Below are 27,406 nucleotides of genomic sequence, written 5' to 3'. Positions count from 1 at the left end.
ACCCTGGGATTTGAAGTCATTGAATGTATAACAACAAAAACAAAAATAATACTAATACTACTACTAATAATAATAGGCTAGTAATAACAAATATTATTATGATTATCATCATCATCAGGCATATAGAATAAAATATATATCATAAACTATTTTGAAGCTGTATGCTTTGCTGACACATCAATTTAAATGAAGTGTTTATTGAAAATGACATTTGGAAATCATTAAATAAAATACATTTCAGCTACTATAAAAAATACATTCGTATTATATATAGGGTCTCACCTCAGTCATGCATTGAGGGTGGAAGAGAGTACTGGTTGTCCCTGAGACCCAGGACTCATACCCACAACCTTTTGTTTACAAGTCCAAATCTCTAACCATTAGGCCACGAGTATCCCACATTCTTTTTAGAACCATATGTATTATGTGCCGTTGCCCACGTTTTAAGTTGTTTTTTTTGTATCGACTTCACGTTTTATTTATATATAGAGCAGGACGAGGAAGACAAGTCCAGTTTGAATGATGACCCTGTAGTTAATGTATAGTGCAGGTGACTTTAAGCAGTTTATGTACATTAATGAAAAGAGCAGGTGTAGCTATAGTATTTTGTAGCAAAAAAAGTATAATGGGACATGGAAGTCACAGTTTAAATTTATGAATGACATTGCATTAGTTCACAAAACAACAATGATTAAGCATTGAAAGAAAGCCATTTGTTATCTAATGCAATGAAATTAAGTGTGATTGGGTCACTGTATAATTCAGTTTTATTCATTAACACATTCTCGGCACTTATATAGAATGTGGTTATGGAACGCAAAGCTGATGAAAAACAACAGGTAACATCACAACCATCTCCTAAAAACCTGCAAACATTATTTGTTATGTTACATGATCTCTGTAAAATGAAAGTACCAGTTACCGCAGTCTACTTTACAGTTTTTAATTGTATAATGGAGATAGTCATTAAAAATTTCTAGGAAGAAAAACCTGCCAAGTCATCTGGATCCAGTGGTGCCAGTCAGTTAGCACAAGTAAGAAGGAGTTTCCCTCTTTGGATTTGGATTTACAGGATCAATAAAACATCATGTTACACCATAGTCTTATTGCATCACTCCTGTCCCACTTCAGGCACCAGCCAAGAAAAAAAAACAATGATGATACTGATATAGCGGTTAGTTGCATTAAGCTGTTTACTTGAATTATCAATTGCACTAAGGCTAATACTGAAGAACTGTATGTGGACTATAAGCAATGTGAACTAACATGCACAGACATGCTTGCAGGAGCTCGGGGCGCATCTATGAGTTCTGCCACTAACAGAGGAGAACAAACTAATGTTTGACCAGGCTCAGGCAAACCAGATCCCTTCTGTCATACATCAGTTATCCTGCGAGTCATATGACAGGGACTGGTGGCGACGAGTGCCTCAGAGGAAAAGGGTATGATGTCTGACCACACCTTACAAGATAAAATCACATTCACTCTGTGCTTTTCCCAGATTTAGCAGTCATCTTTGTGCTTTTGACTTATCAAAGTTATATCGATGCAAAAATAAGTATGACCCTGTGCCAGCCAACAAAATGTAGGGTATAGCAGAGTTTAACTGTCCAAACTGCTTGCGGACCTTCAAGTAAGACATTATGTATGCTGTACTGTATTGCTGTTCTTTAGTTTTTAATGGCATTTTTTTCTCTTCTGCGTATGACAAGGAGTATTGTAGTAACATATGTTTCTGGTAGGGGTTTTGGTCGGATGGATGGATGTTCTCCTTGTTATGGCTGTCGCTCAGCCATTTTCCCCACAAAGGTTCTATCACCAATGAAGAGTAAGATGCCTGGGTCTAGAAGCAGAAATCAGCACAGCTGCCTTGCTGAAGACTGTTATAATCGAATGGGTAAATTGATGCTGTTTGACACAATGACCACTAGAGGTTTTGCACAATCTTAAAGTGTTACAGTAGGCCTTAAGTGTATACAGTATTCAAAGCACGAATATCAATCAATTAAAGTAATGTTAAAATATGTTAACTTCCTGCAACACTGCAGACCACTGTATTTTTTGTAGTCCTCAATAGGCGGCCACATCCAGCCCGCAAAAGAAAAATGTTTGGTCCGCGCTAATTTCAAATAAAGCGGCAATCAATGACGCTTTCTGCACTGGGCGTGACAAATTGTCAACAGAAAACTGCTGAATCATTCCGTTTTTTTGATGTGCTGACACAAAGTTCAAATGATTTGCAGTGCCTTGCCGCGTCCAATGTAGAGATACGATGTGACAGCAAAAACATGGCGAGTGTTAAGTAAAGAAAAGTGGACACTGAAAATAGATTATTCAAATGTGAATGGACTGAACAGTTTTGAGTGAGTGAGTGATACCATCTTTGTTATGGATGTTGGTTCGCAGTGAGTTCACCGTTTTAACGCAAGTTTGCTTTAGCATAATTTATTTTCAAGATCTGAGGTAAAATATCTATTGTTGCTTTTATTATGGCTCATGCAAAATAATATTCAAACTCACATTAGACACTTTTAACACTGACTAAAACACATAGTCATTTCTTAAAATTATCACTGTCATATTTTGTTCGTGTTCCTGCCGCGACGATGCAGAAAATAAAAAACATTTCTAAAACAGAATTCCGTGTAACTTATTGTAACGTGTCGCTGTCACAGGTGGTAAGGACAAAAACTACATCGAAAAGATACTTTTTATCGCATCACGGCATGTCCTGTTGATACACACGGTGTCAGTCTGACAATCCTCTGGTGTTTTTCTTTACAAATCCTCATGTTGTGCTTCTAATTCGTGACCAGTGTTTTGTTTTGTTCTCTCACCACACTCATCACGAACCATGCAGCACTGACGAACTACAACATCCACCTGCACGTCTTCCGGTTCCCCACACTTTTTTTCACATCTTCTGAACAGTTGACAACAAACACCCACTTACCCCATTGAAAAGGCTTGGAAGAGCAAGGAATTTTTATTTATTTAACCTCAAATGGATTATTCTGAAAGAGGAAAGTCACATACACCTAGGATACTTTGAGGGTGAGTAGAAGATGGGTGAATTTTCATTCTCGGGTGAGCTAACCCTTTAATGCTAGTTAACATTTTATATTATACATTTTACAGAAATAATAGCAAACAGATAAGTTTTAGGACCCATTCTGGTATGGATCACCATTTTAATGTAAAATTTATTCAGAGTAAACGTCCAGCATCTTCGGGAATTACAATGGTGTGTAAAAGTCTTGATACCACTTATGTAAATGTTTCTGTTTTGTTGAAAATGTTTCATGTAAAATCACTTTTTTCATTACAAATTATATTAAAGGAATATTTTACCTTAAAAATCTGAAATAGCTGATATTGTACTCACCCTCAGGGCATCCAAGATGTAGTTGAGTATGTTTCTTCATCAGATTTGGAGAAATTTGGCATTACATCACTTGCACATCAATGGATCCTCTGCAGTGAATGGGTGGCATCAGAATGAGAATGCAAAAAAGATGATAAAAACATCACAATACACAAGTAATACACAAAACTAGTTCAACAGTCAACAGTCCAAAATCAACAGTCCACAATCAACTTCCCTCCCGGAAGGCGCGTCCTCGTGCCATGGAGAAAGGGGGAGGGACAGAGGGGGACTTAGGAGGAGGACAAAGGAGTGGATGTGGGATGGTGACGGGAAGGCAAACCGTTGGCAGGCAGACCAGACAGGTTTAGGTTCCAGTGGAGGACAGACTCCCAGGAGGACGGCTAACAGAGTCCAGGGTGGTGATGACAGAGGGAGGAGCCCGGGAGACGACAGGTGGGAACCAGAGCAGAAAGAGGAGCCAGATGAGACCCAGGTCACAGCCATGATAGAGGCCCATGGTGGAGCCGACGGAGGGAGGAGCCATTGTGGAGGATGGGCTGACAACTCCAGGGGTCCAACTGATGGCTGCGGCGCATGTGGTGGAGGAGCCCAAGGCTGGGACAGAGAGCCGATGAGCCGGGGCTACAGGGAGGACCAGGAGGGCCAAGGTGGAGGAGATTGCGACCGAGGTGGAGGCGGGGATCCGGAAGGCTCATTCTAGATGACATTGAAGAAGAGACTGACAGCAGCACCTGAGGACGAGGAAGCAAATATCAGTCAAACCGCTGACATCACTTTGAATGAAGTTGCTTTGAATGAAACATCATATAACATATAATTCACTCGAAGTAACCAATGTATAAAGGCATAAGCAGATGATTCCTTTAAATTATTCCAACTAATCAGTTTGACTTTTCAGCTTTCAAAATGTTCTATTTTTTTATTCAAAGTTCATATTTCTCTATAATCCTCTGTTGTGCACTTCACACAACAAATACAGGCACTTAAGAAGAAAAAGCAGACAACTCCTGGTGAATAAAACATATCTGCTGTTATGTCAGTCTTGCATAACAACTGTCAAACACACATAAGAGTTGCACGGTGAACTCTAATACTTTTCCGAATGAAGATTTCGGGAACATCTCATGGGGGAAATTACAAACAGTATGTTAAACTTACTATTAATGTGTCAAGTTCAAAATGATCTGGAATAAATGTGGATGATTTATGAGCAGTTTATCTTTGCTGTTATATCATAATTTTGCATAATATTGTCTTTGCGTAACTGCATCAATGATAAATCATACCAGATGTTTAGAGAACTTTTTCATGTTTAGTGAAGAATGCATGAAACAAGACACCCAGCTACACCCAACACTTGTACAACCATTACAAAACCCTAAACAAAAGATATCAGAGAGCACCAGGACTGTTCAGGAGACAAAGAGCTAAACCTTTGAATTTATCCTGAATTGACCATAAAGAGATATAATCTCCACGTGGGCATGAAATGAAAAAACACAATTCTGGGTCTCAAAGGATTTTGCTTCACCCAGAAAACACAGAAGTTATGGTCTGAAAGTAAAATTATTTTTACTTTCAGACTATAACCTTTATTTTAAATAATTTTTAATCACTTTTTATTATTATTTACCCTGACAAAACAACATTTTAATGATCTAATGATCTCTTATTTCAAACTATGCATCCATAAATAATTATGTATTAAAACATTACTTGATAAGATGTCCTTGAAGAGATATTAAAACAAAAATGGCAACATATTTGCATTTATTGTACTGTCTATATGATCAACAACAACTTCTGTCCATTTATCAAAGGCTTCAGTTGCAGTTGGTCACCTGAAATAATATCCCTCTTCTACTCTAAAAAAAAGTTAAGCAATTTTGACATTTAGCCTACTTAAGCATCTGGATGACTGTCACATTCACTACTGCACACAGTGAACAGAGCTGTGGTCAGTCAGCGGTCAAAGGTTCTGTTTGCTTATTTTACATCAGAGCTTTGATATGTCATTGACAGAGTGACCATATTGATCAAATGTCATGCATTAAGATACAGTTTAGTTCTGAATGGAATCCAGAAGTTATTGTGTAACAACCTCATGAGACCCCCATCTACCCTTAAAAAGCCAACTTAGTTTTCCCAGTAAATAATCACAAACACGCCATCGCATAAAAATAAAAGGAATGCTGAGCTGTAATTAATGTTGTACACATATAAAAGTATGTCTGTCAGTATACTGTACACTCTTAAAAATATTTTTTCTTTATAGGTATTCATGAAAAACCTTTTACATTCATGAAACCTTTTCATTCCACAAATGGTTCTTTATAATGTAATAAAAAAAAAGTTATTTAGACCACTTTTAGAACAACAGCACATTTTTTAGAATCATTACTTTAAGATTGAATGGATAGACATGGCTATTTGATAATCAAATAATAAATAAATGAATAAAAAAGATGAAATACTGTCCCTGGTGGATAAGACAAACTCTTATTTAACATGCTTACATGACTGCGGAGTTGGGGCGTGTCTTGAAGGAGGGGACAGATTTCATAACGTTGCATGTATAAATAACAGCTTGCAGGCGTGTACGTGCATACTTCATCTCTACACAGCTTCAAGATACAACATTCTACAACATGTAAGTACTGAAGCTTTTACTCTCTTACACAGCTGTACAGAATAAACCACAGCAGCACCATAAAAATGACGGTTGCACTTGATTTTACAGTACGTGTACTAACATGTACTTACAGTGTACTTCTATAGTGTTCTTACAGTGTATATATCTAAGAAAGTTCTGGTAATACAAGGTAACTACATGGGGTAGGCTTAGGTTTAGGGGTAGGTTCACGGTTAGTACCTAGTTATTACATAGTTATTGTTATTACTATAAAAAGTACATAGTATGTACATGAGGAACAGGACTGTAAAATAAAGTGCTACCAAAATGACTACTGCTAGAGTTCCCTAAAAGTAACCTCATTTTTTTCTGTTTGTTCTGTAATGTTTTTAAGGATTTGTCTGAAAGGATTGATCTTGCTGCTCTTTGCAGTGGCAGTACACGGAAGAGTTGGGTGAGATTCGTTTTAACTTCTCTTGCCACTGGGATCTTATTTGCATTGTTGTGTAAAGCTCAATCTGAATGTATTGTGTGTGCATCTCTCAGGGACTCCACAAGCGAATCCAGTTACTGCACAGAGACCAAAGAGTGCTTTCTGTTTGACTTGGTGTGTGAAGGAGATGGTTACGAGGTGAGATACAGGACTGCACAAACATGAAAGAGTAAAGAGATCTCAAAATTTCTCAAAAAAAGACAAGTTGAAACAGATCATGGTAATGAGATGAAGTGCTCTATTCCTTCAGGTACGCCACTATGAAGCTGCTAAGTGGGTGACCACAGAAGCTGAATCCTATTTCATGGAAGTTGCAACTTCAAGAGCATTCAGGAAACTTTATAAATACATCACCGGAGAAAATGAGGCCGGTGAGTTTGTTTTGGGGGTCAAACATTGTGGAGGACCAAATGTTCTCAAGGATATTAAAACATGTGAGGGACTTAAAAAAAAAAAAAAAGATTTTCTCATTATTTATTCATCCTCCTGCATCCCAGATGTAGAACTTTCTTTCTTCAGATGAAGACATAGTAAAATAAGCCATGTCAGCGAGTCCAAATTTTGCAACATTTTGTAAATGTGCTTTCCTTCAGAAAGTAACCGGAACAATAACAAAGTGCATTAAACGGTTAAGCTATCCAGTGTCCTGTAATGAACTGAAATAGCATGACAAATATTAAAACATACAAATGAAATGAAGAAAACATTTAATATTCATTGGAAGCAAAAAAAAAAAAAAAACTTCAAATTTATCCTTATAATCAAATTATAACCCTTATTTTCTAGGTGCAAAGATTGACATGACTGCACCAGTCCTCATTAAAGTCAACGAGAATGCGAGCATGTGGCAGTCATCAGTCTATGGTCTCAGCTTCCTCCTGCCCTCCAAATACCAGGCCAATCCACCCAAACCTACTGATTCCTCTGTGGGTCTCACTGATATTTTCTGTGATTTCTATTTAACTGAATATTTATATATATATATATATATATATATATATATATATATATATATATAACTTGTTCCAATCTTTATTTGTAGGTACACTTAACAGACACTCCGGATATGAAAGTATATGTCAAGAGTTACGGGGGCTGGATGATGTCACTTGTGGCCAAATCACAGTCTGATAGTCTGAAAACATCGCTGGACAATGTACAAGCTACTTATGAAACAGAGTACCATTATAATGTTGGCTATAACAGGTGCACTTAGCTTACCTCCTTTCTGCCTGCAATGCTCTCTGATTTCAGTCATTGTTGTGTTTATTGTATTGTGTTTGTGTGTTTTTCAGCCCGATGAAGATTATGAACAGACACAATGAGGCCTGGTATATTGTTAAGGGTGAGCCTGTGTGTCCTAGGAGTGGATAATTTCTCTGAGCTTCATCTCGAACAACTCTTTTAAAGGTAAATTATATTCATTTAAATAAGAAAATGAATTATTTTCATATTAATAACAGGAAAACTGTTGAATGTCTAACTACACATTTATTTGTGATTTCTTTTTCAGAGCCACAGAGTGCAGAACTACATGTACTCCTGTAGTCATAGCATGTTAAACTGCCTCACATGGTCTTTTTGTTGTTGTTTTTTTAGTTCTTTTTTTGTTGTTTTTTTAATGAGTATAGGATACATATTTAGCACAGTATTAAATCATTAGCACATATACTGTAAAAGAGTTGAGTTTGGTTTAGTAGTCAACATAAAAAAAAAGAAAGAAAACCGGCATATGTAAAAAAAAAAAATGTCAACCTCCAAGGGATGATATTTGGTCTATAAGCATGTGTTATAAACATTTGTTTAAAAAAAACAAAAAATAAAAATAAAAACCAGATCTTGTGATTTATTGAAATGTTTCTTTACAAATTATGGGTCATATGATTAAATTACATTTATGTTTATATTAATATATAACCTGCTGGCTGAAAACTGGCCTCTTGCTAAATTTACATTTGACAGACTTGATGTGATGGATGCAGTTAATGACCAATGGTAAAAGGTTTATTTGCACAGAAGCCATTGAACACTTATGGTTGCACTACCTTCATGCCAATTTTCACAAAATGTAGTTGATAGTATATAAATTCTGAATTGCAAGATGATCAACCACTCACAATTGAATCTACTGACTCATGGATATTGACTTGTGAAGAATTGAAATCTTTTATTACTTAGACGTGGGATATAAAGTAACCACTAAAATATATATCAGTTCATTTGCTTTACAAACTATTTCCTCTTACTTTCTGGCCATGGATATAAAAAAGTGCACCTAATTGCAATTGCTTCTAAATAAAATGTAGCCTACGTGTTTTTCTTCTCCTGTGCTCTCCACTTTCTCACTGCTCACAAGTATAACCATAAAGGCCAAAAAAAAACTTGATGTACCAAATCTGATACAAAACATAAATTAATATTCAGGGACAACTGCAATTAGATTATTCATGTTTATTTTCTAAAAAAAAATTTTTTTTTTAAGTGCTGAACCGATTCAATTGATCTGATCTTATGTCGAGGGTAAAATTGTGCATTATAGTGCCACCTAGTGTCAAGTAAAAATGCTTGAGCTGTGGGAGGGATTTGGAATCATTCTTCACACTTTTCCGGACAGAAAAAAGATGACCCAGTCATAGGCTTTCTGTGGGCAACTGTTTTAACTGTTGAAAAAAAAAAGTTTTTAAAAATCTGAGTGTCTATTTACACCAAGTGCAAACAGGTCTCCTTGTTGGCAGAGACATCAGCTTCACCCAGCAACATGTGATTGGATTATTCAGTGTTATATAAAAACGCTTTAACTCTTCAGATTCAGTAGCGCAGATGTTAAAGCATGTTTTGACGCGATCGACTCGGGTTTGGATCTGCCCTGTGACGAACTTTTTTTCTCTCACTTTTCAAATTTCAAATCACATCAGAAAAGCATTTATTTTTAAGAAAAAGTAAGGAAATAATCAAAAAGTTGAAAATAAATTATCAGGCAGGGTTAGGGTAGGTCTAGGGCTTCTGTCAAATTAGGTGACATCCATTTAATAATTTTAATTAAATCAATATATTTTTTTGAAATAAATCAAGATATTATTGCATAATGTTTTATAATGTATTACAATGCTGAGGTGCAGATAATTGCCACTATTTGCAATAAGTTGATTGCTAGATTGTATATACTATGTTAAAGTAGCAGGATATTTTAACATAGTATAAATACAATCTAGCTCTTCAGTGTAAATAAATAGCATATCACTTAAAATACTGCTATTTTCACTTAGTGTAAATAGGCTCTATCGGCAAACACCCCGCTCCCTCTCCATGGGCAGTAGCACTTATTTTGTTTTCGATATGATACAGATAATTTTCAAGGCAGTATCGTTGATTCGATACGATACTTCTGAACGAAACTTTTCAAATTATGAAATTATATATATTCAAAATTTTATATTGAAACATTATTTTCAACATGAATATTTTAAAAGTTAATTGCACACATGCAACCTCTGAGCCTCATTAAATATCTGTGAATACCTACAAGCTACTTTTGTGTTCTTCTGTGCCACCTCTGTAGTGCAAATTTATTTTGTTAATACTGATTTTATTTGATCGGTAACTTATTATTCTTATTCCATTGTTTAACTTAGGTAAAAAAATAAAATAAAAAAAAAACTTTAATAATACAATTTTGCATCTGACATAAGTTACCAAACTTTCAATGCATTTTGAAAAAAAAAATGCCCCTGTAAATCACTTTAAAGTGTCCAATATTACTTGTAACGGGAAGGTACATTTTTGTTATTGTTCAGAAAGTACTCCTGAATTTTTTTCTGTGCTCCTAATTTTTATTTATTTTTAATAATCAGGACAAGTGCGCCTAAATATAAAAGTAAACTTAGAGCATTGATTAGTGAGTGTGGTGGTGCTTATGAGGTGCTATTCTGGGACGGGTGTAGTGTTTCTTCTATTGCAGTGTATCCACATATTTGTTACAGAACATAAGCAGTCCCTGCAGTCTAGCCCAACAATACACTCTACAGACAGGATATATGAACTCTGGATATAGATCTTAAAATCTTTGTAACAGGGACTTTTTTTTCTTACTTACAGCAAACATCTTGTCCAATAAGCAGTTCAAAACTTAAACATGCTTAACCTTAATTAGCCTTGACTAGGCAAATACATAGTCAGTTCATGCAGTAGTGCTGAAACCTCACAGGAACTTTACATTATACATGTCAGCTTAATGCCACGCTCTGCAGCAATGTCTTCATTTCATAGCTAGCAAAGGGTATGTGATCGTACACCATCACTTTTGGAATGCCATGCCTTGCATACACTGCTTTCATCTTTTGAATTGCTGAGTGAACTGTATTGTCTCTGATATTCATCACCTCAGGAAACTTTGACATGTAATCGACAATCAGTAGAAATAACTGACCTCTGATTTCAAAGATGTCAGCAGCTACTTTTTAACCAGGGGGGCTCTGGGTTTTCATGAGAGATGAGTGGCTCTTTCTGGTTCCTGGGCTGGAACTGTTGGCATGTTGGACACATCTCAACCATCTGTGCTATGTGTTTGGTCATTCCAGGCCAATACAGACATTTTCTGGCATGTGCTCTTGTCCGCTGTATTCCTTGGCGTGTTTCTGCAGTTTCTGCAACATCTCTGTTCTCATTGACTCGGGAATCAAGATTCTACCTGATAACAGCAATAAGCAATAAGTGTGTCTGACAGGCCAGAACTGATGAATTGAGGGACTCAGTATTGGACAATAAAGTCATATTTCTGTAGCTGTAAGCTTATATGCTGGAGTCTCGCTGGTGCTTTGCTCAGTGGCTGTCTGAAAATAGCCTCCAGTGGATTATGGTCCAATTGGACATTTACTGTTTGTATGGTGAGTGCTGTGTTGGGATCGTAGTACCTGAGAACTGGTGTGTTGGTCAGTGCTGTTTTGAGTGCAGAAAGTGCCTTGTTGTGTTTGGTTGCCACTGGAATGCAATGTCCTTTCTCACAGTTGTTTGAGAGGAGCCGTGAGTGAAGAATCACCTGGAATAAATGGTTCATGATATCTTATCATACCCAAAAGACACTGCAGCACTTGTCTGTCCGTGGGTGCTGGCATGCTTACTACTGCCTGTATCTGGCCAGCATCTGCTTTCACACCCTGTGGAGTTATCACATGGCCCATGAAATGTACTTTGTTCATCTTGGCCTGGATCTTGTCTGGGTTGAATTTCACATTGTTGCTAAAATTATGGAGAGAGCAAAAAAACACACACAATGACATTTTGTTCTTGTTCTGTTGCAGCTGTAACAATCATATCATCAGCTACAATATGTACCCACCGCCTATGTCTCTGAACACTTCATTATTGAACTGCTGGAAAACTTCACGAGCAGACTTGATACCAAATGGCAGACGATTGAATCTGTATCTACCCCATGGCTTGTCCTTCAGTTTGCCCAGCACTGCTAAGGGAATTTTTAATTTTACTGCTAACCTGCTCATGCATGCCACAGTCTGACAGTAAGCCTCTGCAGTCAACCCCAAGGTGGCCCTCTAGTGGAGTCAATATCCAATTACATCATGCATGCTTACAACAGGCTGGGAGGGGATTTTTATTTTATTTTATTTTTTATCACATACTACAAAAAAACTAGACCACACCACTGACCCTTGACCTGTTTTATGGCTTTACACGTCAGACCCCACATCACTGTCCTTACCAGCTCCCTTCATCATAACTAGACTCCTTGTTTTGTAATTGATTCCAAAGGTGCTGGAACCTCACACTGATAAAAGATAGCAAAACATAGTATATTACGTGTTGCAAATTTGAGCACTAGAGTAATCTCATTACAGTCCTCTGCCTTATTTCTATACATTTAAATCAAAGTTCTATGTTCTGCTTCTTGGAGTTTACCAAACACTTGATAATCACATGGCTGTAGTTGGACTGGTCTGATAAACCATATATGCTGCTCCTGCAGTGCACCTTGCATGAATGAGATCTTGCTCGTTGGGAAGGTGTGACAGACTCAGGTTTATTACCCTCAGTATGGAGCAAAGTCTAACTGAGGGCCTTTACACCATCTCTGAGACAGCCTATGTATGTGCCTGTTTTCCTCTCTGTCCTGCTCTGAGTCCTGGAGGCCTGGACAGTTATGAATGACAGCTTACGGTGACCCATGCCACCCCTCTCCTATGGACCATGAACATCTCAAACTATCCCCTGGATCACCCCCAGCCCACGGCCCTCCACTCTGCCGATTACACACAGGACTTTGCGTCACAAGAAGGACCGTCAACATGTAAGTAGAACTTCAGGTCTTAGAGATTTTAGAGGCTTTAGCAATAGCATTAATTGCTAACGTAATCCATTTGAGCATAGCAAACATTTGAAGTCAATGACTTATTCAGTTTCCATTAGAAATAAGATATTCAGCGATCTTCAGAAAATCTTGTCATGCGATTTGATTGTGCTGAACAGTTCAGTCATGTTTAGTGTGCATACTGAAGATGTGAATCAAAAAGATTTGTGATTTCATTCAATTGACATTTGCTTCAACAATAAAAAAATAAAAAAAGATTTAGAAGTCATTTTATTTATCTTTTGACTGCTGCTGAAAATATCAAACCGTAAGGATTATGTAAGCCCTCTATCTCATTGTTTAATCAGTCGAGTGATAAGAGACTAAGCCTATTTGAGATATAATAGACTACTCCGATAGACTGATCAGATAGACTGATCATTAAACTGCATAACCTTTTGGTCTACTTCTAGACGATCATCTTACAGTAGGCTTCTTGATTTTCATTTGCTGTTTCCTGAAGGTGACAAAGAAAGAAAGTGGACAAAAGATACATTAACACTCCTATTTACAATGAATGTTCTGTCCCATAGCTCAGGAGTTAAAACCAGACCCAGACGGTAGGGCAACTCAAAAAGAGGGCTGTCCTGTGTGTGGTGACAGGGTGTCAGGATATCACTATGGTCTACTTACCTGTGAGAGCTGTAAGGTAAGTGTTCCTGTCAGTCAGGAAGTAAAAAGTACACAGTAGTAGCTTTAATTTTCTCTCTCTGTCTCTCTCTCTCTCTCTCTCATATATATATAATAATTATTATTTTTTTTCTTCATTCTTAAATTTCTATAATTATTCTTAAATACTAAAGACAAATATTATCACCAGGGCTTTTTTAAGCGCTCTGTACAGAATAACAAGCGCTATACGTGTGCAGATGCACAATGCTGCCCAATGGACCCAGCCCAGAGGAAACGATGTCCTTACTGCCGCTTTCAGAAATGTTTAGCTGTTGGCATGAAGAAAGAAGGTATGCATGCAAACCCAAACACTGATTCCATTGCTTTGTAGATATTCTTTCAGTTCTTTAAAAGAAGACGCATGTAAGGAAAAGGGCAGTTATTGTCTCTGAGATATGGTACGATATTCCCAATTAGCCATCCGATATAGCTCTGGTCCTGTTCCCACTTACCTTTGAAACCATAAACCAGTGCAATAGCTATCTTTGATGACCCAGTAAGGGGAATAAAGTAATATGCAGGCAAGCAAGAAAAAAAAAGAAAAAGAAATTAAAATGACGCCACTATAATAAAGCAATGCTTCTCAAACCTGTCCTGGAGCCCCGTCGCCACTGCACATTTTGGATGTCTACCTTACTGTACCCATCCACTCCTGGTCTTGGAGTCTCTATGAAAGATGAGATGAACTGAAGGTGTGTTTGATTAGGAAGAGTTCGAAAAATGTTTAAAGTCGGTGTGCCTCCAGGAACTGGTTTGAGAAACTATAATTTAGAACTGTGAGGACAATGCTCTTTTGAACACAGTGTGTGATTTAGTTAATTGTAAAATTACTTGTCACAGCTGTACGTGCGGACAGGATGAGGGGTGGGCGAAACAAGTTTGGACCTCTGTACCGACGGGACAGGCAATCGAAACAGCAAAGAGGGACCTATCACCAGACAAACAATGCCCCCTACAGTGTCAAAATTGAGGGACCACAAGCACTGGTACCTGCTGTGCCTCAGGATTTTCATGTCCTCAACCCCTCCCATGCATCTCTTGGCTCTGACCACTACCATGCACCTCAGCCCTTTCATCCCAGTATGAGCCAGTCTGAGTTTCCCATGCTGTTGGACTGCACCATGCCCAGAGAGCGGACACTATCTGACCCAGCCCTACCTTTCCATACACTATGCTATCCAGATTCCACGGTCCATCAAAGCTTCCACGGATACCCTCCCGAGAAACGAGAGCTCCCCTTTAGCTACAGCCCTGCTTCTGTGACACCCCCTGCTCCAATCTCTCCTACTGTTCTCTTCACACCTACACTCACGCCAACCTCAACTCCAAGTTCTACCCCAACTCCAGCACAGAACTTCACTCCCAGGTCAACACCGACCCCTAGTTCGTGCTTCCTAAATGAGCTCCTACAAGCTGAGCCAGATGAGAAGCAGCTTTGCACGCGGGTGTTAGCAAGCCTCCAAAGAGAACAGGCCAGCCGAGGAAAACATGACCGCCTCAACACCTTCAGCATCATGTGCAAAATGGCTGACCAGACTTTGTTTGGACTGGTGGAGTGGGCAAGAAACAGCACACTATTTAAGGAGCTTAAGGTAGAAGAGTTTGCACTATGATCGCAAATGCATTGGATATATTGTTTTTTGTGTTTGTGTAATATTCAGTATCACTGCTGTAAAGACCAGTATTAGGGCTGCCCGATAAAGTGGTAAAACTGACAAGCTGTGCAAAATATGATCGTGGTTTTGTGCAGCTTGTCAGTGAACAGCGGATCTGTGTAGTAAATCCTCCATGTGAAAGCACACAGATGATGGAGATTTACCGCCGATTACAGAACCAACTTTACTGACAATATGCGCATTAAATATCGCATGCGATATATCATGCAGCCCTAACCAATATGAATGTGTCTGCTGCTCTGAGCTGTTCGCCTCGATTTATTCATGAAGTTTATGGATCACCATCTTTTATTGGTCTTACAACATCATTGCTTCCCAAGGAAACAAACCCTACCCCTAACCCAAGAAACAGGGGTATCCGAACGCAGTCCTGGAAGGCCACTGTCCTGCAGAGGTTAGCTCTACCTTTTCACAACAGACCTGCCTGTAAGTTTCTGAAAGCCTAATAAGACCTTGATTATCTGGTTTAAGTGTGTTTAATTGGGTTTGGAGCTAAATTGGCCCTCCATGACCGAGTTTGGACACCCCTGCCCAAAACTAACCATACCATAACCCCTGTAAAATTACAGGGACAGAGCATCCAGAGCAGTTTGACCAATAACATGCAGGTATTGTACATAATCGACCAATCATGGGGCTGCGTGTGAGAAGGTGAGATCTAGAGGGAACGATCAAAGCGATGCAAAATGCACACGTGTTTGTTTGTTCGATTTAATTGAACCGTTGCTGTGCACAAATCCAAAAAAATAAAAAATTGCACCACAATGCTTCAAGTCAATCGAACAAACAAACACATGAAAGCAATTCGAAAGCATAAGGAGCCGTCTGCTCTGCTCTTTATAGCTCTTGTGAATGTTACACAACGATCAACCTGCAGAGTGCAAATAGCAAAAAGCTGGATATTTTAGGCATTATTAAAATCCTGGCTGGGACTTGTCCCGTATGAACAGCGCATATGGTCACCCTACCCTTTGCATATACCTAAAATTTGATTCATTGCTTGGAATGTTGATCCAGAGACTGTTCCTAAATCTTGGTTACTGTACCAACCTGGTTTAGGTTGATTAGTGCTGGTCAGATGCTGGTCTAAGTAGTGGAGCACCATGGCCTTACTGCCGAGTTAGTATCCTGGATGAACAAGAAATCTCACTGTTTTTGAAGCCTGGTAGAGACACCAGCATCCCATGCTGAGGCCTAGGCTCCAGAACAACGTACATGCTTGTATTATGAGAAGGGATCTGATTAACAATTGTAACTTTTTCAACAAGGATTGACAACATCGGTCCTTAAGGACCACTGTCCTGTAGAGTTTAGCTCCAACTCTGAAAAAAAAAAACTTGCCTGCCTGTAGCTTTCCTAAAGACATTCATTAGCTTGGGTTCAGGCTTGGGTTAAGGGCTTGTTTAGGTTTAGGGTTGTAGCTAAACTCTGCAGGACAGTAGACCTCCAGGACCAAAGCTGCCTGTCTATGCTTTTCAAGGACCAAAAGTCAGGGATTCTCAACTTTGGCACTCGAGTTCCACTTTCCTGCACAGTTTAGCTCCAGCCCTAATCAAATGCACCTAAACAAGCTATTAAGGGTCTTTGGGATTACTAGAAAGTTACTGGCAAGCGAGTTTGATGAAGGTTGAAGCTAGACTTGAGGGCCAGAGTTGAGAACCCCTGGTCTAAGTTGTCCAATGCTGCATAACTAGAGTACCCGATCTCTTACAGGTGGAGGATCAAATGGTGTTACTGCAGAGCTGCTGGAGTGAGCTTCTCGTCCTGGATCACTTATGCAGGCAGGTGGCTTATGGGAGAGATGGCAGCATCTGTCTGATTACTGGACAACAGGTAAGAACACCTCTATCACTAAACAAGCATTCCCGTACTCTGTTCCTGGAAGCCCATCAACGGGTAACATTTTGGATGTCTCCCTTATCTGGCCCATCTATTTCAGTCTTTGCTAATATGCTGTTGAGTTGAATAAGGTGGCATGGATTAGAAAGAATTAGAAAATGTGTACTATTGGTGTGCCTCCAGGAACAGGGCTGGGCAATGCTGCACTTCACCACTGTTACAGTTTAATGACCGTTTAGGAGTCTTTGCATTTGACTTGCCTTAATTGTACCAGATTGAGGTATCAACCATCTTCAGTCAGGCTGGAGCAACTCTCAGTAGTTTGGTGTCCAGAGCCCAGGACCTCGTCTCCAAGCTTAGGTCGCTACAACTAGACAGAGAAGAGTTTGTGTCTCTCAAATATCTGGTTCTCTTCAATCCAGGTGGGTTTCTTTTTTCTTTTAATCTGAACACGTCCTGTTGGACCAGAGTTGTAAGGGCCATGTGTTTTGCAGATGTTAAATCAGTACAGGATCGAAGGCAGGTAGAACAAACACAAGAGCGTGTAAACAAGGCTTTGATGGACCACACTATGCAAACCTACCCAGGCCACTCTGACAAGTTTGGACAGCTGCTGCTCCGTCTGCCAGAGGTGCGCAGCATCAGTCTACAGGTGGAGGAATACCTGTATCAGCGCCACCTGCTGGGAGATCTTCCTTGCAACTCATTGTTGACTGAAATGCTTCATGCCAAGCACACATGAGACACCATCAAAATAAAGCTTGTTGTTGGAAATGCCTTCATATATTTGGTGTCTAATAATTTTGAGCTCTGAACAAATCCAGTTGTCATTGTTGGCTGACAACAATTGTGAGTGTATGAGATGTAAAGCACATACATATTTTAACCACTCAACTTACAGTTATGGACCACATCCAGTCAAAAATGCAAGCATTCAAACTGCCATATGTATAAAAACAGTCGCAGAAGCTCATCACACTTTGTGTTTGTATCAGTTTGACTTTCCAATAAAAGTGTGTGTATACGTAGATTTCTGTGGTCTGATATCAGGTGTCCTGTGTCTTGAATGCAGCCATCAAGAACATGTCTGGTCATTATTATACATTTTAAAATATGACCAGAACTGTTAAAATTCACCTACATGTTCAAAGATGCAGTTTTGGACTGGGAATAATACGAACACAACTAAAAACAGAGACATGGACATGTAAAAATGTAAATGTTTACAAAATGGAAACAAAAGCTGATATAATGTATATAACTTGTAGAACTTAAAATCAGTGACGATGAGAAAGAACCAGAATTATTTAAAAATGATTTTATTTTTCTAATCCTGTCACATGGGATTAATCCATAATCAAAGTATTTGGGAGAAAACAAAATCTACCAACATGAACATGGAAACGGTAAAAGAAAAACAGAAAACATTAATGCGCTTTCTGAAATGAACGCGTGAATCACCACATTTGCCATAACATAAATAATAAAATCTGGAACTATACGGAAAACTCTAGCTCATCCTTACCCAATAAATACATATACCTTAGGTGACCTAACATTCTACACAATTGCACAGAATCCAGTTACAATACACCTTCATGTTTCACCAACAGACAAACACATGCAACCTACACACAAATACACATCTCCCATTCATTTGACAGAAACATATTATCCAATCACTTCAAAAATGATTTTTTTTTTTTGGCTCTTTACAAAAATATGTACATCTTTACAGCAAATCTGTAAAGTACTTCATCTGATCCTTCGAAAACAGGAAAGGGTGGCCTGACTGAATCAGTTGTTTTAGTGCTTTGATAAAAGAGAAACAGACTTAATGCCCTTTTTTTCATACAAAAAGACCACTTCAAGCCATCCAAGAAACGCATAAGGCCAAGTTAGACAGTTGGGAGACAATTCATAGATCGTAGTAGTATAAACAACATAATAACTGTTTAAGGCTGCAGACACCAGGGCTGCTCATCTGCTTTTTATCACTTCCTTTTAGCAATTGTTTAATATCACTTTCTGTTGGTGTTTACTATTGGTATATCACTATGTGCTGCTGCATGTCGGGGTGTAAGTATGCATTACACCAAACAGGACTACTTGTTCATTCAGCTCTGGGTACATAAGTGAGAGTTAATATCAGATTTGCCTTTATTGTTTCTCACCATCCGTCTCGTTCTGTTCCCGGTCCCGCTCACACACTCATTCACACCAGCACATCCAGCTCTAGTAGTGAAGCAGCAAGGGTAGCTTATTCATTGCTTACAAATCGCCACAATATACAAATCATTGTCAAAAATGAAAGAATCGGCAATAAACAGCATTCAGATATACAGTATATTAAATCAGCCTTGTTTTTTTTCTCTTCTCGTTACATTATTTTTCCAGTTACAGCTAAACAGAGTAAAAAGACTTCCTTCATTTTTTCGAGTATCATTAATGGAAATCAACAGCATGTTCTGGCATCTTTTCGCTTTTTCATTCATTCTTAAAGCAAACGGGAAGGAAAAATATCTGAGTCTTTAACATGCTCTCCTGAGGTCCAAAACCTTGAGTGATCCAGTTAGATTAGGTCCGAAGCAAGCATCCAGATGTCTCTGACTGACTTTAGGAAGGATAAACGACATGGCGGTTTGATTAGAGAGCAATACAGACTGGAAATGGACAGCAGCAAGGGGATTTTTCACATGACATGGCAAAGGAGAGTGGCTGTGCCCCCTTGTAATACAGTTCTACATTCAGTCCCTTAAGACTGAGAAGCTGATGACGATAAACAAGACGATAAGAAGGCCTGTGTTGGTTTGTGCCCTACATTCATCAAAGAGCGAAGATCCAATTTCATCCGGGGCATCCTTTACATGTCAATGGATCCAGTTCAGTGAGTAAAGGAGGGAAGGAGCTGGAAGATTTCTGAGGATCGTTTTCTGGAGGACATTCATTTTACTTAGACTGGAAAGTCGCATCTAAAATGCCAAGGATACATTTTGTACAGTCTTAGAAAACCAATCAGGCCCATTGAAATATGACTTGTGTTCACTTGAGATACCTTAAGAAAATGGCAATGGAGATTTCTGAATGGATCTTTGTAAGGGTTTTGCACAGTCCACCACTATAAACTTCTGAGAGGACTTTATTTTAGGATTTTCGGGTCTTAGGATTAGGGCCTCTTTTTAGTTATCCCACTCCTTCTCCAGGCATGCACTCCACTGTACCCTGGTACTCTGCCGGAGCGGGGACAGAAATCCAGGGTGACGTGGCCAGCTCAGGCATAGTTGGCATTTCCAGCAGCCTTTATTTCGGGGTCCCAAGCTTCTTTGGGGTTCCTGGGCGCTTGCGCTCCCATAGGTGGTTGGGAATGGTGAAGGCATCCACGCTCATGGACATGGTCTTGGACGGGATGGCAGTGAACTGCTTGCGGTCAGAGCTGTACTTGTAGATCGACTCCACCATAGCGAGACTGATAACACGCGGCCCAATACCTGTGAGCCGAACCATCTCCTCCGTCTCGGGGTTCATGGTGTAAACTGCCCGGAACTGACAGCTGGCATCCCGGAACAGTATGAGGAAATGGTTCGCAGAGCTTTTCTCCATTTCCTTTCGTAGACGAGAAAGAAATACAAATGAATGGAACAGACCATTACATCATGCATTCAAATGCACCATGCAAATATGTGTTGACTGTCTGCAGTGAGTCGTGAGTGCCCAGAGTGTACTAAATGGGCTGACTGACAGGTCACTCACCTCTACAATCTTGTTTTTTTGCGGTTCGTTGACCTTGCCTGCCAAACAACAGCGAGAGATGGCATTATGGATAATGAACTTATTGGACTTGAAGCTTGGCTCCTTGTAGAGTTTCGGTCCTGAAACGGAAGTGCAAAAATGCATGTCATTGTTTAAAAGTCACAATTTTTTAATCATACAACCAAATGTAAACAATCTTAAAATACCTTGATTTTCTGCAAATGGCACTTGCCCATGCAGAATTCACAAACCACAATGCTACGACATTGCTAGATGGTTACTAAGTCTGTTGCACAGATTTTTCTCAAAAGTGACAGCCCTAAAGCATATAGAGAAATGAGTTCTCTTTCACTGCTTATTGTAATTTCAACAGCTTAAAAATTACTTGTTTTTTAAAATCACAGTGCATAAAAATGCATGCAAACAATACGTTTTCGTAACCATGTAGCACCGCAACATCACATGAGCATGCAACCAAGATAAAGACGATCTCTACTGGTTAATCGTGTCTACCAGTATATTGCTCACCCCTAGTCTCCTCATATAAATCGCCAAAGAGTGTCCAATAAGTAGTTCACCAAATTTAATTCCTGAGGTTGAAATAATTAAACCCAATATTGAGCAAATGCCTTAGTAAGGACCACTAACTAAACTGCAAATCATGTCATTTTTATAGTTTACCGGTGTATTCTGGGATAGAAGCTGGGGATGAAATAGTAGATCCATTTTCCCAGTCCCCATTCTGTGCAGCAAGACGGCCTGGAGATCGCGGTCTAGATGGTGAATGAGAACGACTGTGGGAAGGAATGGATATTTAGAGATGAGGTCACAAAAAAAGAGCAGATGTTTCATCAGAAAAACGAATACAGATTTGATTTACCTGGGAGATTTTCTGACAGTTAGCGTTCCACTGTCATTGGCCATGGAGGACAGATTCATGGTTGAATGGGAGTAAACTTTATTTAGTCTAGAACCTGAGAGAGAAAAGAGTTGACGAATCACATATAGCTTTCTAACTGTGATTATCAAATGGAAAGAAAATAAGCTTCCGGATGATCAATGACTTACCCATAAACCCTTTGGCAGGGCTGCGAGAGAGGTCGGAGTCGTCTCTGAACACTGTTTTGGGCCTCTGCTTCTTGACGCCTCTTACTGTAGTGGGTTTCTGGCGGAGAACTTTATCTAGATCCTCCATTATTTTTAGCTGATGTCGCCGTTCATACTCCTGGCGGGTGAAGTCTCCACGTCGCTGAGGAGTGCCCTCTGGTGGAGGGGTGCGTGGAGGTGGAGGGGTAACAGGAGTTCGGGGTCTCTCCTCTCCTCTGCGAGGCTCATCCACTGAAGATGACCTACTGTAACATTTATAGACAGCACTGATAAAGCTCACAATTTCCAAAAGGTAATATAGGGATTAACATAAGTTGAAGTGCATTAAAATGGCATATATATATATATATATATATATATATATATATATATATATATATATATATATATATATATATATATATATATATATATATATATATATATATATATATATATATATATATATATAAACCCTTATATTAAAACACTTAGTGATAATAAAGGACTTAAGGGACTTGTTTCAGCACTTATTTCACATTTGGCTCAGACCCCTCATTCTATGAAAGGCTAACTAACTGCTAAGAAATAGAAATTACACTTTACTCTCAGTATGTCTAAAGATTTGTGTGCCATCATTCATAACTGTCACTTTTTTTTACAAGTTTGTTGGTAAGCCTTACCTTGCCTCCCTCTCTCTTTCTTGTTCCTGTCTTCGTCTCTTCATCTCCTCTGCTCTCTTCTGTTGTTTCTCAAGTAATGCAGCTCTTCTCCTCTCCATCTCATCCTCAGGTCGAGCTTCATCCTGCTAGAGAGTTTCAGACAGTTAAATACAGCTTCACCTTTCAGGCTAAAAAGTCTCCAAGTTTAGCATGTGATTCTCCCCTAACCTTGAAGAAGAATCCAACTCCACCCCTAGTTTCTGGCTCCGTTTGGTCGCTCATTGAATCGGAGAAGATATCCTGGCCCTGATCGGCTTCTTCACCCTCCAATGCTTTGAGAGAGGACAGTGAGATCTCGATAAGGCTGTTGCGTTTGCCATTGAAAGCTGCTGCAGGAACGTCACTCTCAAAGGAGCACTCAGAAGGAGCTCCTGAGCTGCTGCCACCACCCTGGCGCTCCTTTCGGGGCAGAATCTGTGAGGATCCGCTATCCAGGTCCATACTGAAGATTGTTTGGTCCTCACTGGAGCCGGTGTCTGAGAAGGTGTCCTCTGGTCTAGCCAGGGACGAAGCTGAGCGGGACTCACTCTGACTGGAGGTACCTATGCTGAAAGAGGATGAGTTCTGATCCTTGCACTGCCATGGGGATGCTCTTCGCAAACGAGGGAGACTGTCAACACTTTGAGGGGGAGTAATAACTCTTGTGGAAATAGGAGTCTTGAGCTCTGCAGGTCGAGGGTGGTGATGCAATTTGGGGCTTTTTGGAGGTGCAGACTGTGCCCTACGGTGGGATGATGGTGATTTGGGGGGAGCGGTGTGACTTGCAATCTTGCGAGATGGGGAAGGAGAAGAGGAGGCAGAGGGCAGGTCACGAGTGGACTCCCTTGACAAACGAGAAGGTGCAGTTGTTGAGGGTTTGGAGCTGGGTGGGATGACCCAAGCCTGATTGTTAGGAGCTGCCTTCTTCTTCATCAGCTGGTTCTGCTGCTCCGAGAGGCGCTGCATATCATTTTGGAGAGAATTGAGAGCAGCACTTAGTTTAGTGACAGCATTGTTGTAATCTCCCAGAGGGGCCGTGCCTTTTCCTCCAGGAACTCCTAATCCAGCTTTTTCTTTCTCTCCCAGATTGTCTTGTTGGACAGAGGGCTTGATATTTCCCTCTTCTTCTACTGAGGGGCCCGTTTTCAAGCATTCCTCCTCTTGCTGCTCTTCGCTCTCCAAGCGTGCCAGTTTCTCCTCTAGCGCCAAACGGCTGATGTCATCTTCTACAGAGGTACCAACCTCCCCTTGACGTCCTTCCTCACCATCCCCATCCTCTTGCTCCTTCTTTAACTGCAGAAAGGCCGTTTTTCCCAGCCGTTGCCGGTGTTTGGCAAAGATGGCCTCTATACGCTTCTTCTGAGCCTCAATAGCCTTCCGCTTCTCCTCCAGCCTTGCCCCTAGCTCTGACATTTCATTGTTGAGAGCAGGACTCTTACTAGGACTCTCCTCTGATTTCTTGGCCCATGTAGTCATCTGTGGGGCCGGTGGTTCACTGGGTTGTTCCTGTTCTGAAACAAGTTTCTTCTTCCGTTTGGCAAAATTGGTCATCCTAACACCACTATCCGGTGTCTCTTCACCACACGGTTGTGTTATGCGAGGACCCGAGGCAGGTGTGGCAGGGGTGGATTGAGTTTTTGGAATATCTTCCGAGGCATCCGAATCCACACTACCATCTCTTAATACAGAGTCATCATCTCTGGATCCCCCTGAGGGGTGTCTGGTGCGGCTTGGCTCTGGCGGGACTCCTGAGGATCGGTGGTAGAGCATTCCTGAGCGGGATGGGGCTGAAGAGCTGAGAGTCACTGGGCTGCCATTAAGTCTAGCAGTTGCTGAATCACCTGGCGAATGCAGGTAGAAACCATCAGGTGCCCCGTCCGGGTGAAGGCGAGGCTCTATCTTCTCATCGTTGTGGATGATCTGCAGTGCCTCTTCAATGGTTGGTAGCTCTCCTGTTTCACTATCATCAATGCCGTTCTCTTCAGCTAGCATCGGACGAGTTCGAGTGGCCCAAGAAGCTCTTTGAGGGCCATTTGGCCCAGGAGCTTTACTAAGCAAGTGACTGAGGTCCTCTGGGGGTGTGTATGGGACATGTGTCATGGATTGTCCAGCAGGGTTAAGATTGTCCGAACTGACAGACCGAGTTATAACAGGGTTCCCCATCACAATGTCCACATCACTGTCCAGTCCAAAAGGAATACTAAAGGACACAGCAGAGGACAGGGGACGGCTGAAGAGCAATCAAGAAAAAAAAAAGATGAATTCCCCTAAAAAGTATTAAGAAGGAAAAAAAAAAATGAATAAAACAATGAAGTACCTTACCTAATTGGTTTCTTAGTCCAAGTTCTTCCTGCTGCCTCTACATGAGACATTGAGGTAGACTGAGTCAGAGATCCTGATCATAGAGAAAACACAAACACACACGACTGGATGACACATACAACATGCAAACACAGACCATGTAAAATTCCCTTTAAGCAAAAAAGAATAAACACAGTGTGTACATACATCACAAAGAACGGAACAAACAAATAATGTCAAATGATGACTCAGGACAGAGTAACAACACATTTTCCTCACCTGTTGCTGCAGTCACAGGGGAAGAGATGGGCAGGAAAGGCATTTTGAAAATAGACGGAGAACCACTGGCACATAAAAGACAAGTAAATCACGTTAAGCTTATGCCTTGATTTTACAAAGGCTCATTTAAGTGATCATTTGAAAAAAAGAAAAAAGAAAATTTGCTTTGGAATAATTTTAGCTATACAAACAAATGCCAAAAATTCAGTTCTACCTGTTGCTTGACGCGCTTTTGCCATTGCTGGTCCTTCCAGATGTTTCTACAAGAATAAAAAAGTACTTCATCTTACATATTCCTTTTTAACTGACTGTCACTGAAGAAATCAAAAAAGGAACATACAAATTTACAGATCTGCAGGAAAATAAACTATGTGTTCATTAAGACATACACTTACCAGTCAGCTCAGATTCCTGTAGGGGCTGAACAAACTCTGGCTTTGAGACCTCAAACCAATACAAGAGCTCTGCCAGAAAGCTCACTATGTTTATCTAGAAAGAGAAAAGCACAATACACATAAAATACCATAATGTCCCATAGTACTGTATTCTTATTAAAAAATCATCCCATTATAATCATGTGAAGTGAATCCACAAGTTGATGTTTCTTCAGCACTTATTGTTACTGAATGCTGTAAAGACTAATCTTAAAGTGTCTGATTAACCATAGCAATGGAAAAACATAATCAACACTATACATACTCCCTCTCCTCTTTATGTTTTAATTTAGGTTTTATATACACCTTTAATTCTGCTGGGCTGTAGAGCATATCTTCCAACTGTAGAGGGCAGCAGCTCTTTAAACAGCTGTCACAGAACTCCCGAATCAGCTGTAGGTTGTACAGGCTGTCAGCCACAGACATGGAGTCCTTCATACATACATCTAATAGGACAAAAAAAATTAAATCAATTTCTTACACATCTACAAAATGACAGATTCAGATTTGAAATGTGATCATACCTTCTAATCTCAGTAGACCAGGACAGTAATGGTGAATAACTGCAGCAATAGCACATCCGTTTGAGAGATCCTTCACTCCACTCACCACAGGAAAATGGGGTTTGAGCTTAGACTGCATCCTGTCCTTCCTGTACCGGATCTGAACAAGAAAAATAATGTGTTGAACTGCAATATTGGATGAAGTGTTTTGTTGCTTGTTACTAGATAGGTTATTATGAAACTGCTCATTTTTCACTGACAGGGAATGTTGTGTAAATGCAAAAATAGAGATGGAAACATATCCATATCAAAGAAACTAACACCAGATGGCAATAAATATCCAGGAGAAAAACAAAAAGGAATCCATGCAAGCAGTGCATGAAGACAAAATGCAGTAAAAGCGAATGAGACATAAGTTGAGGAACAGCAAGGATATTGTTAACGGAAAGTGGGACAGCAAACACTCAGGAGACTTAGTCTTCAACAGGTCAGAGCAATGAACAGAGGCAGCTGTGTGAACAGCCAACACCCAATACATCAGTAGAAACCTTTTCCACTTGATACACACAACATGCACTAGGAGATAAGTGCACTAATAACACAGACACACTATATTCACTAAACCACCACAGACTATGGTTTAATTTACATGCCGTGTTTATTTCTGGCTTATTTTTTGTAATGCAAATGATGGTGCAGGATGTTAAGACAACTAACAATACTCCTCTAATGGAAGACGTTTTCTCAGAAAACCACGATACTAAACAATTCTGTCTTTGACTCCAATTTTGGTTCACCTAGAGGATACGTCTAAATCTAAGTCATGTCCCTCAAGAAATCCACATAACTTTTAAATGCAGAACCTACGGTGCAAGCACAAGAAACTGATGCAATGAAACTACAACTACATCTCTCAAAAACAGCAGTGAAATGTTGAGGATACATATGTGCCATGATAAGATACACAGGATATCAACAAAAAGCTGCATCTTTACTTTTTATTTTCTATTACTATAAACACCACACAATTCTACAGGTATTCTGCAAGTCATTTACATTATTATTATACTAATTAATATTTAATCTAATAGATGCATAAATGTCCATGATATGAGGTGGAGGAGTCTAAAATTGAGGCATGATTTTGATTAATTATCCAAACAGGGTCAAAGGAATCAAATTCCATCTACGTAATCTGGGCTGCCAGCAGGGGGCGAAAGAGGACAGATTTATATGAATGTAGGACAGGAAAATGGAGGAAAGAAGGTGGAATGGAAGACAAGAGAAAGAC

At 39.8% G+C, this 27,406-nt stretch overlaps 3 protein-coding genes across 4 annotated transcripts in view; 2 read left to right on the top strand and 1 right to left on the bottom strand.

Annotated features, from left to right (window-relative positions):
* Window positions 1-5,932: 5,932 nt before the first annotated feature.
* On the top strand, window positions 5,933-8,829 carry LOC127952090 (heme-binding protein 2). Its single transcript, XM_052550372.1, has 8 exons — window positions 5,933-6,038; window positions 6,415-6,474; window positions 6,567-6,651; window positions 6,764-6,884; window positions 7,300-7,439; window positions 7,556-7,719; window positions 7,809-7,923; window positions 8,027-8,829. Coding segments are annotated over exons 1-7 (651 nt in total). The 5' UTR covers window positions 5,933-6,036; the 3' UTR covers window positions 7,888-7,923; window positions 8,027-8,829.
* A 3,759-nt stretch (window positions 8,830-12,588) lies between these two features.
* LOC127952081 (nuclear receptor subfamily 5 group A member 2) lies at window positions 12,589-18,089 on the top strand. Its single transcript, XM_052550357.1, has 7 exons — window positions 12,589-12,814; window positions 13,408-13,523; window positions 13,695-13,836; window positions 14,387-15,138; window positions 16,936-17,055; window positions 17,336-17,483; window positions 17,556-18,089. Exons 1-7 carry the CDS (start codon window positions 12,715-12,717, stop codon window positions 17,801-17,803), a joined length of 1,626 nt encoding a protein of 541 aa, XP_052406317.1. The 5' UTR covers window positions 12,589-12,714; the 3' UTR covers window positions 17,804-18,089.
* Window positions 18,090-18,364: 275 nt separating this feature from the next.
* LOC127952072 (calmodulin-regulated spectrin-associated protein 3) overlaps window positions 18,365-27,406 on the bottom strand; it is a 32,745-nt gene continuing 23,703 nt past the window's right edge. Inside the window, exons 5-17 of one of the 2 annotated variants that reach the window (XM_052550346.1) lie at window positions 26,137-26,275; window positions 25,919-26,058; window positions 25,574-25,667; window positions 25,393-25,438; window positions 25,179-25,243; window positions 24,921-24,993; window positions 22,788-24,828; window positions 22,581-22,705; window positions 21,880-22,163; window positions 21,692-21,785; window positions 21,493-21,605; window positions 20,812-20,930; window positions 18,365-20,664 (exon numbers count right to left, since the gene is read on the bottom strand). In XM_052550346.1, coding sequence (XP_052406306.1) covers window positions 20,362-20,664; window positions 20,812-20,930; window positions 21,493-21,605; window positions 21,692-21,785; window positions 21,880-22,163; window positions 22,581-22,705; window positions 22,788-24,828; window positions 24,921-24,993; window positions 25,179-25,243; window positions 25,393-25,438; window positions 25,574-25,667; window positions 25,919-26,058; window positions 26,137-26,275 — 3,636 coding nt within the window. In that variant the 3' untranslated portion in view covers window positions 18,365-20,361. The remainder of the gene's footprint in view (window positions 20,665-20,811; window positions 20,931-21,492; window positions 21,606-21,691; window positions 21,786-21,879; window positions 22,164-22,580; window positions 22,706-22,787; window positions 24,829-24,920; window positions 24,994-25,178; window positions 25,244-25,392; window positions 25,439-25,573; window positions 25,668-25,918; window positions 26,059-26,136; window positions 26,276-27,406) is intronic. The other variant, XM_052550347.1, reaches the window with a different exon arrangement.

This window comes from Carassius gibelio, chromosome B3 (genome assembly GCF_023724105.1).
Source record: "Carassius gibelio isolate Cgi1373 ecotype wild population from Czech Republic chromosome B3, carGib1.2-hapl.c, whole genome shotgun sequence".
Taxonomy (NCBI): Eukaryota; Metazoa; Chordata; class Actinopteri; order Cypriniformes; family Cyprinidae; genus Carassius; species Carassius gibelio.
This window is presented reverse-complemented; position numbering and strand designations above follow the sequence as displayed.

Excerpts from the sequence above, each read along its gene's own strand:
- LOC127952090 (XM_052550372.1), top strand. Across the intron at positions 6,475-6,566 it reads GCAGTACACGGAAGAGTTGG|GGACTCCACAAGCGAATCCA; the intron begins GTGAGATTCGTT and ends TGCATCTCTCAG. Across the intron at positions 6,885-7,299 it reads CACCGGAGAAAATGAGGCCG|GTGCAAAGATTGACATGACT; the intron begins GTGAGTTTGTTT and ends CTTATTTTCTAG.
- LOC127952081 (XM_052550357.1), top strand. The coding sequence starts at position 12,715 with ATGAACATCTCAAACTATCCCCTGGATCACCCCCAGCCCACGGCCCTC. Across the intron at positions 13,837-14,386 it reads TGTTGGCATGAAGAAAGAAG|CTGTACGTGCGGACAGGATG; the intron begins GTATGCATGCAA and ends TACTTGTCACAG. Across the intron at positions 15,139-16,935 it reads CACTATTTAAGGAGCTTAAG|GTGGAGGATCAAATGGTGTT; the intron begins GTAGAAGAGTTT and ends GATCTCTTACAG.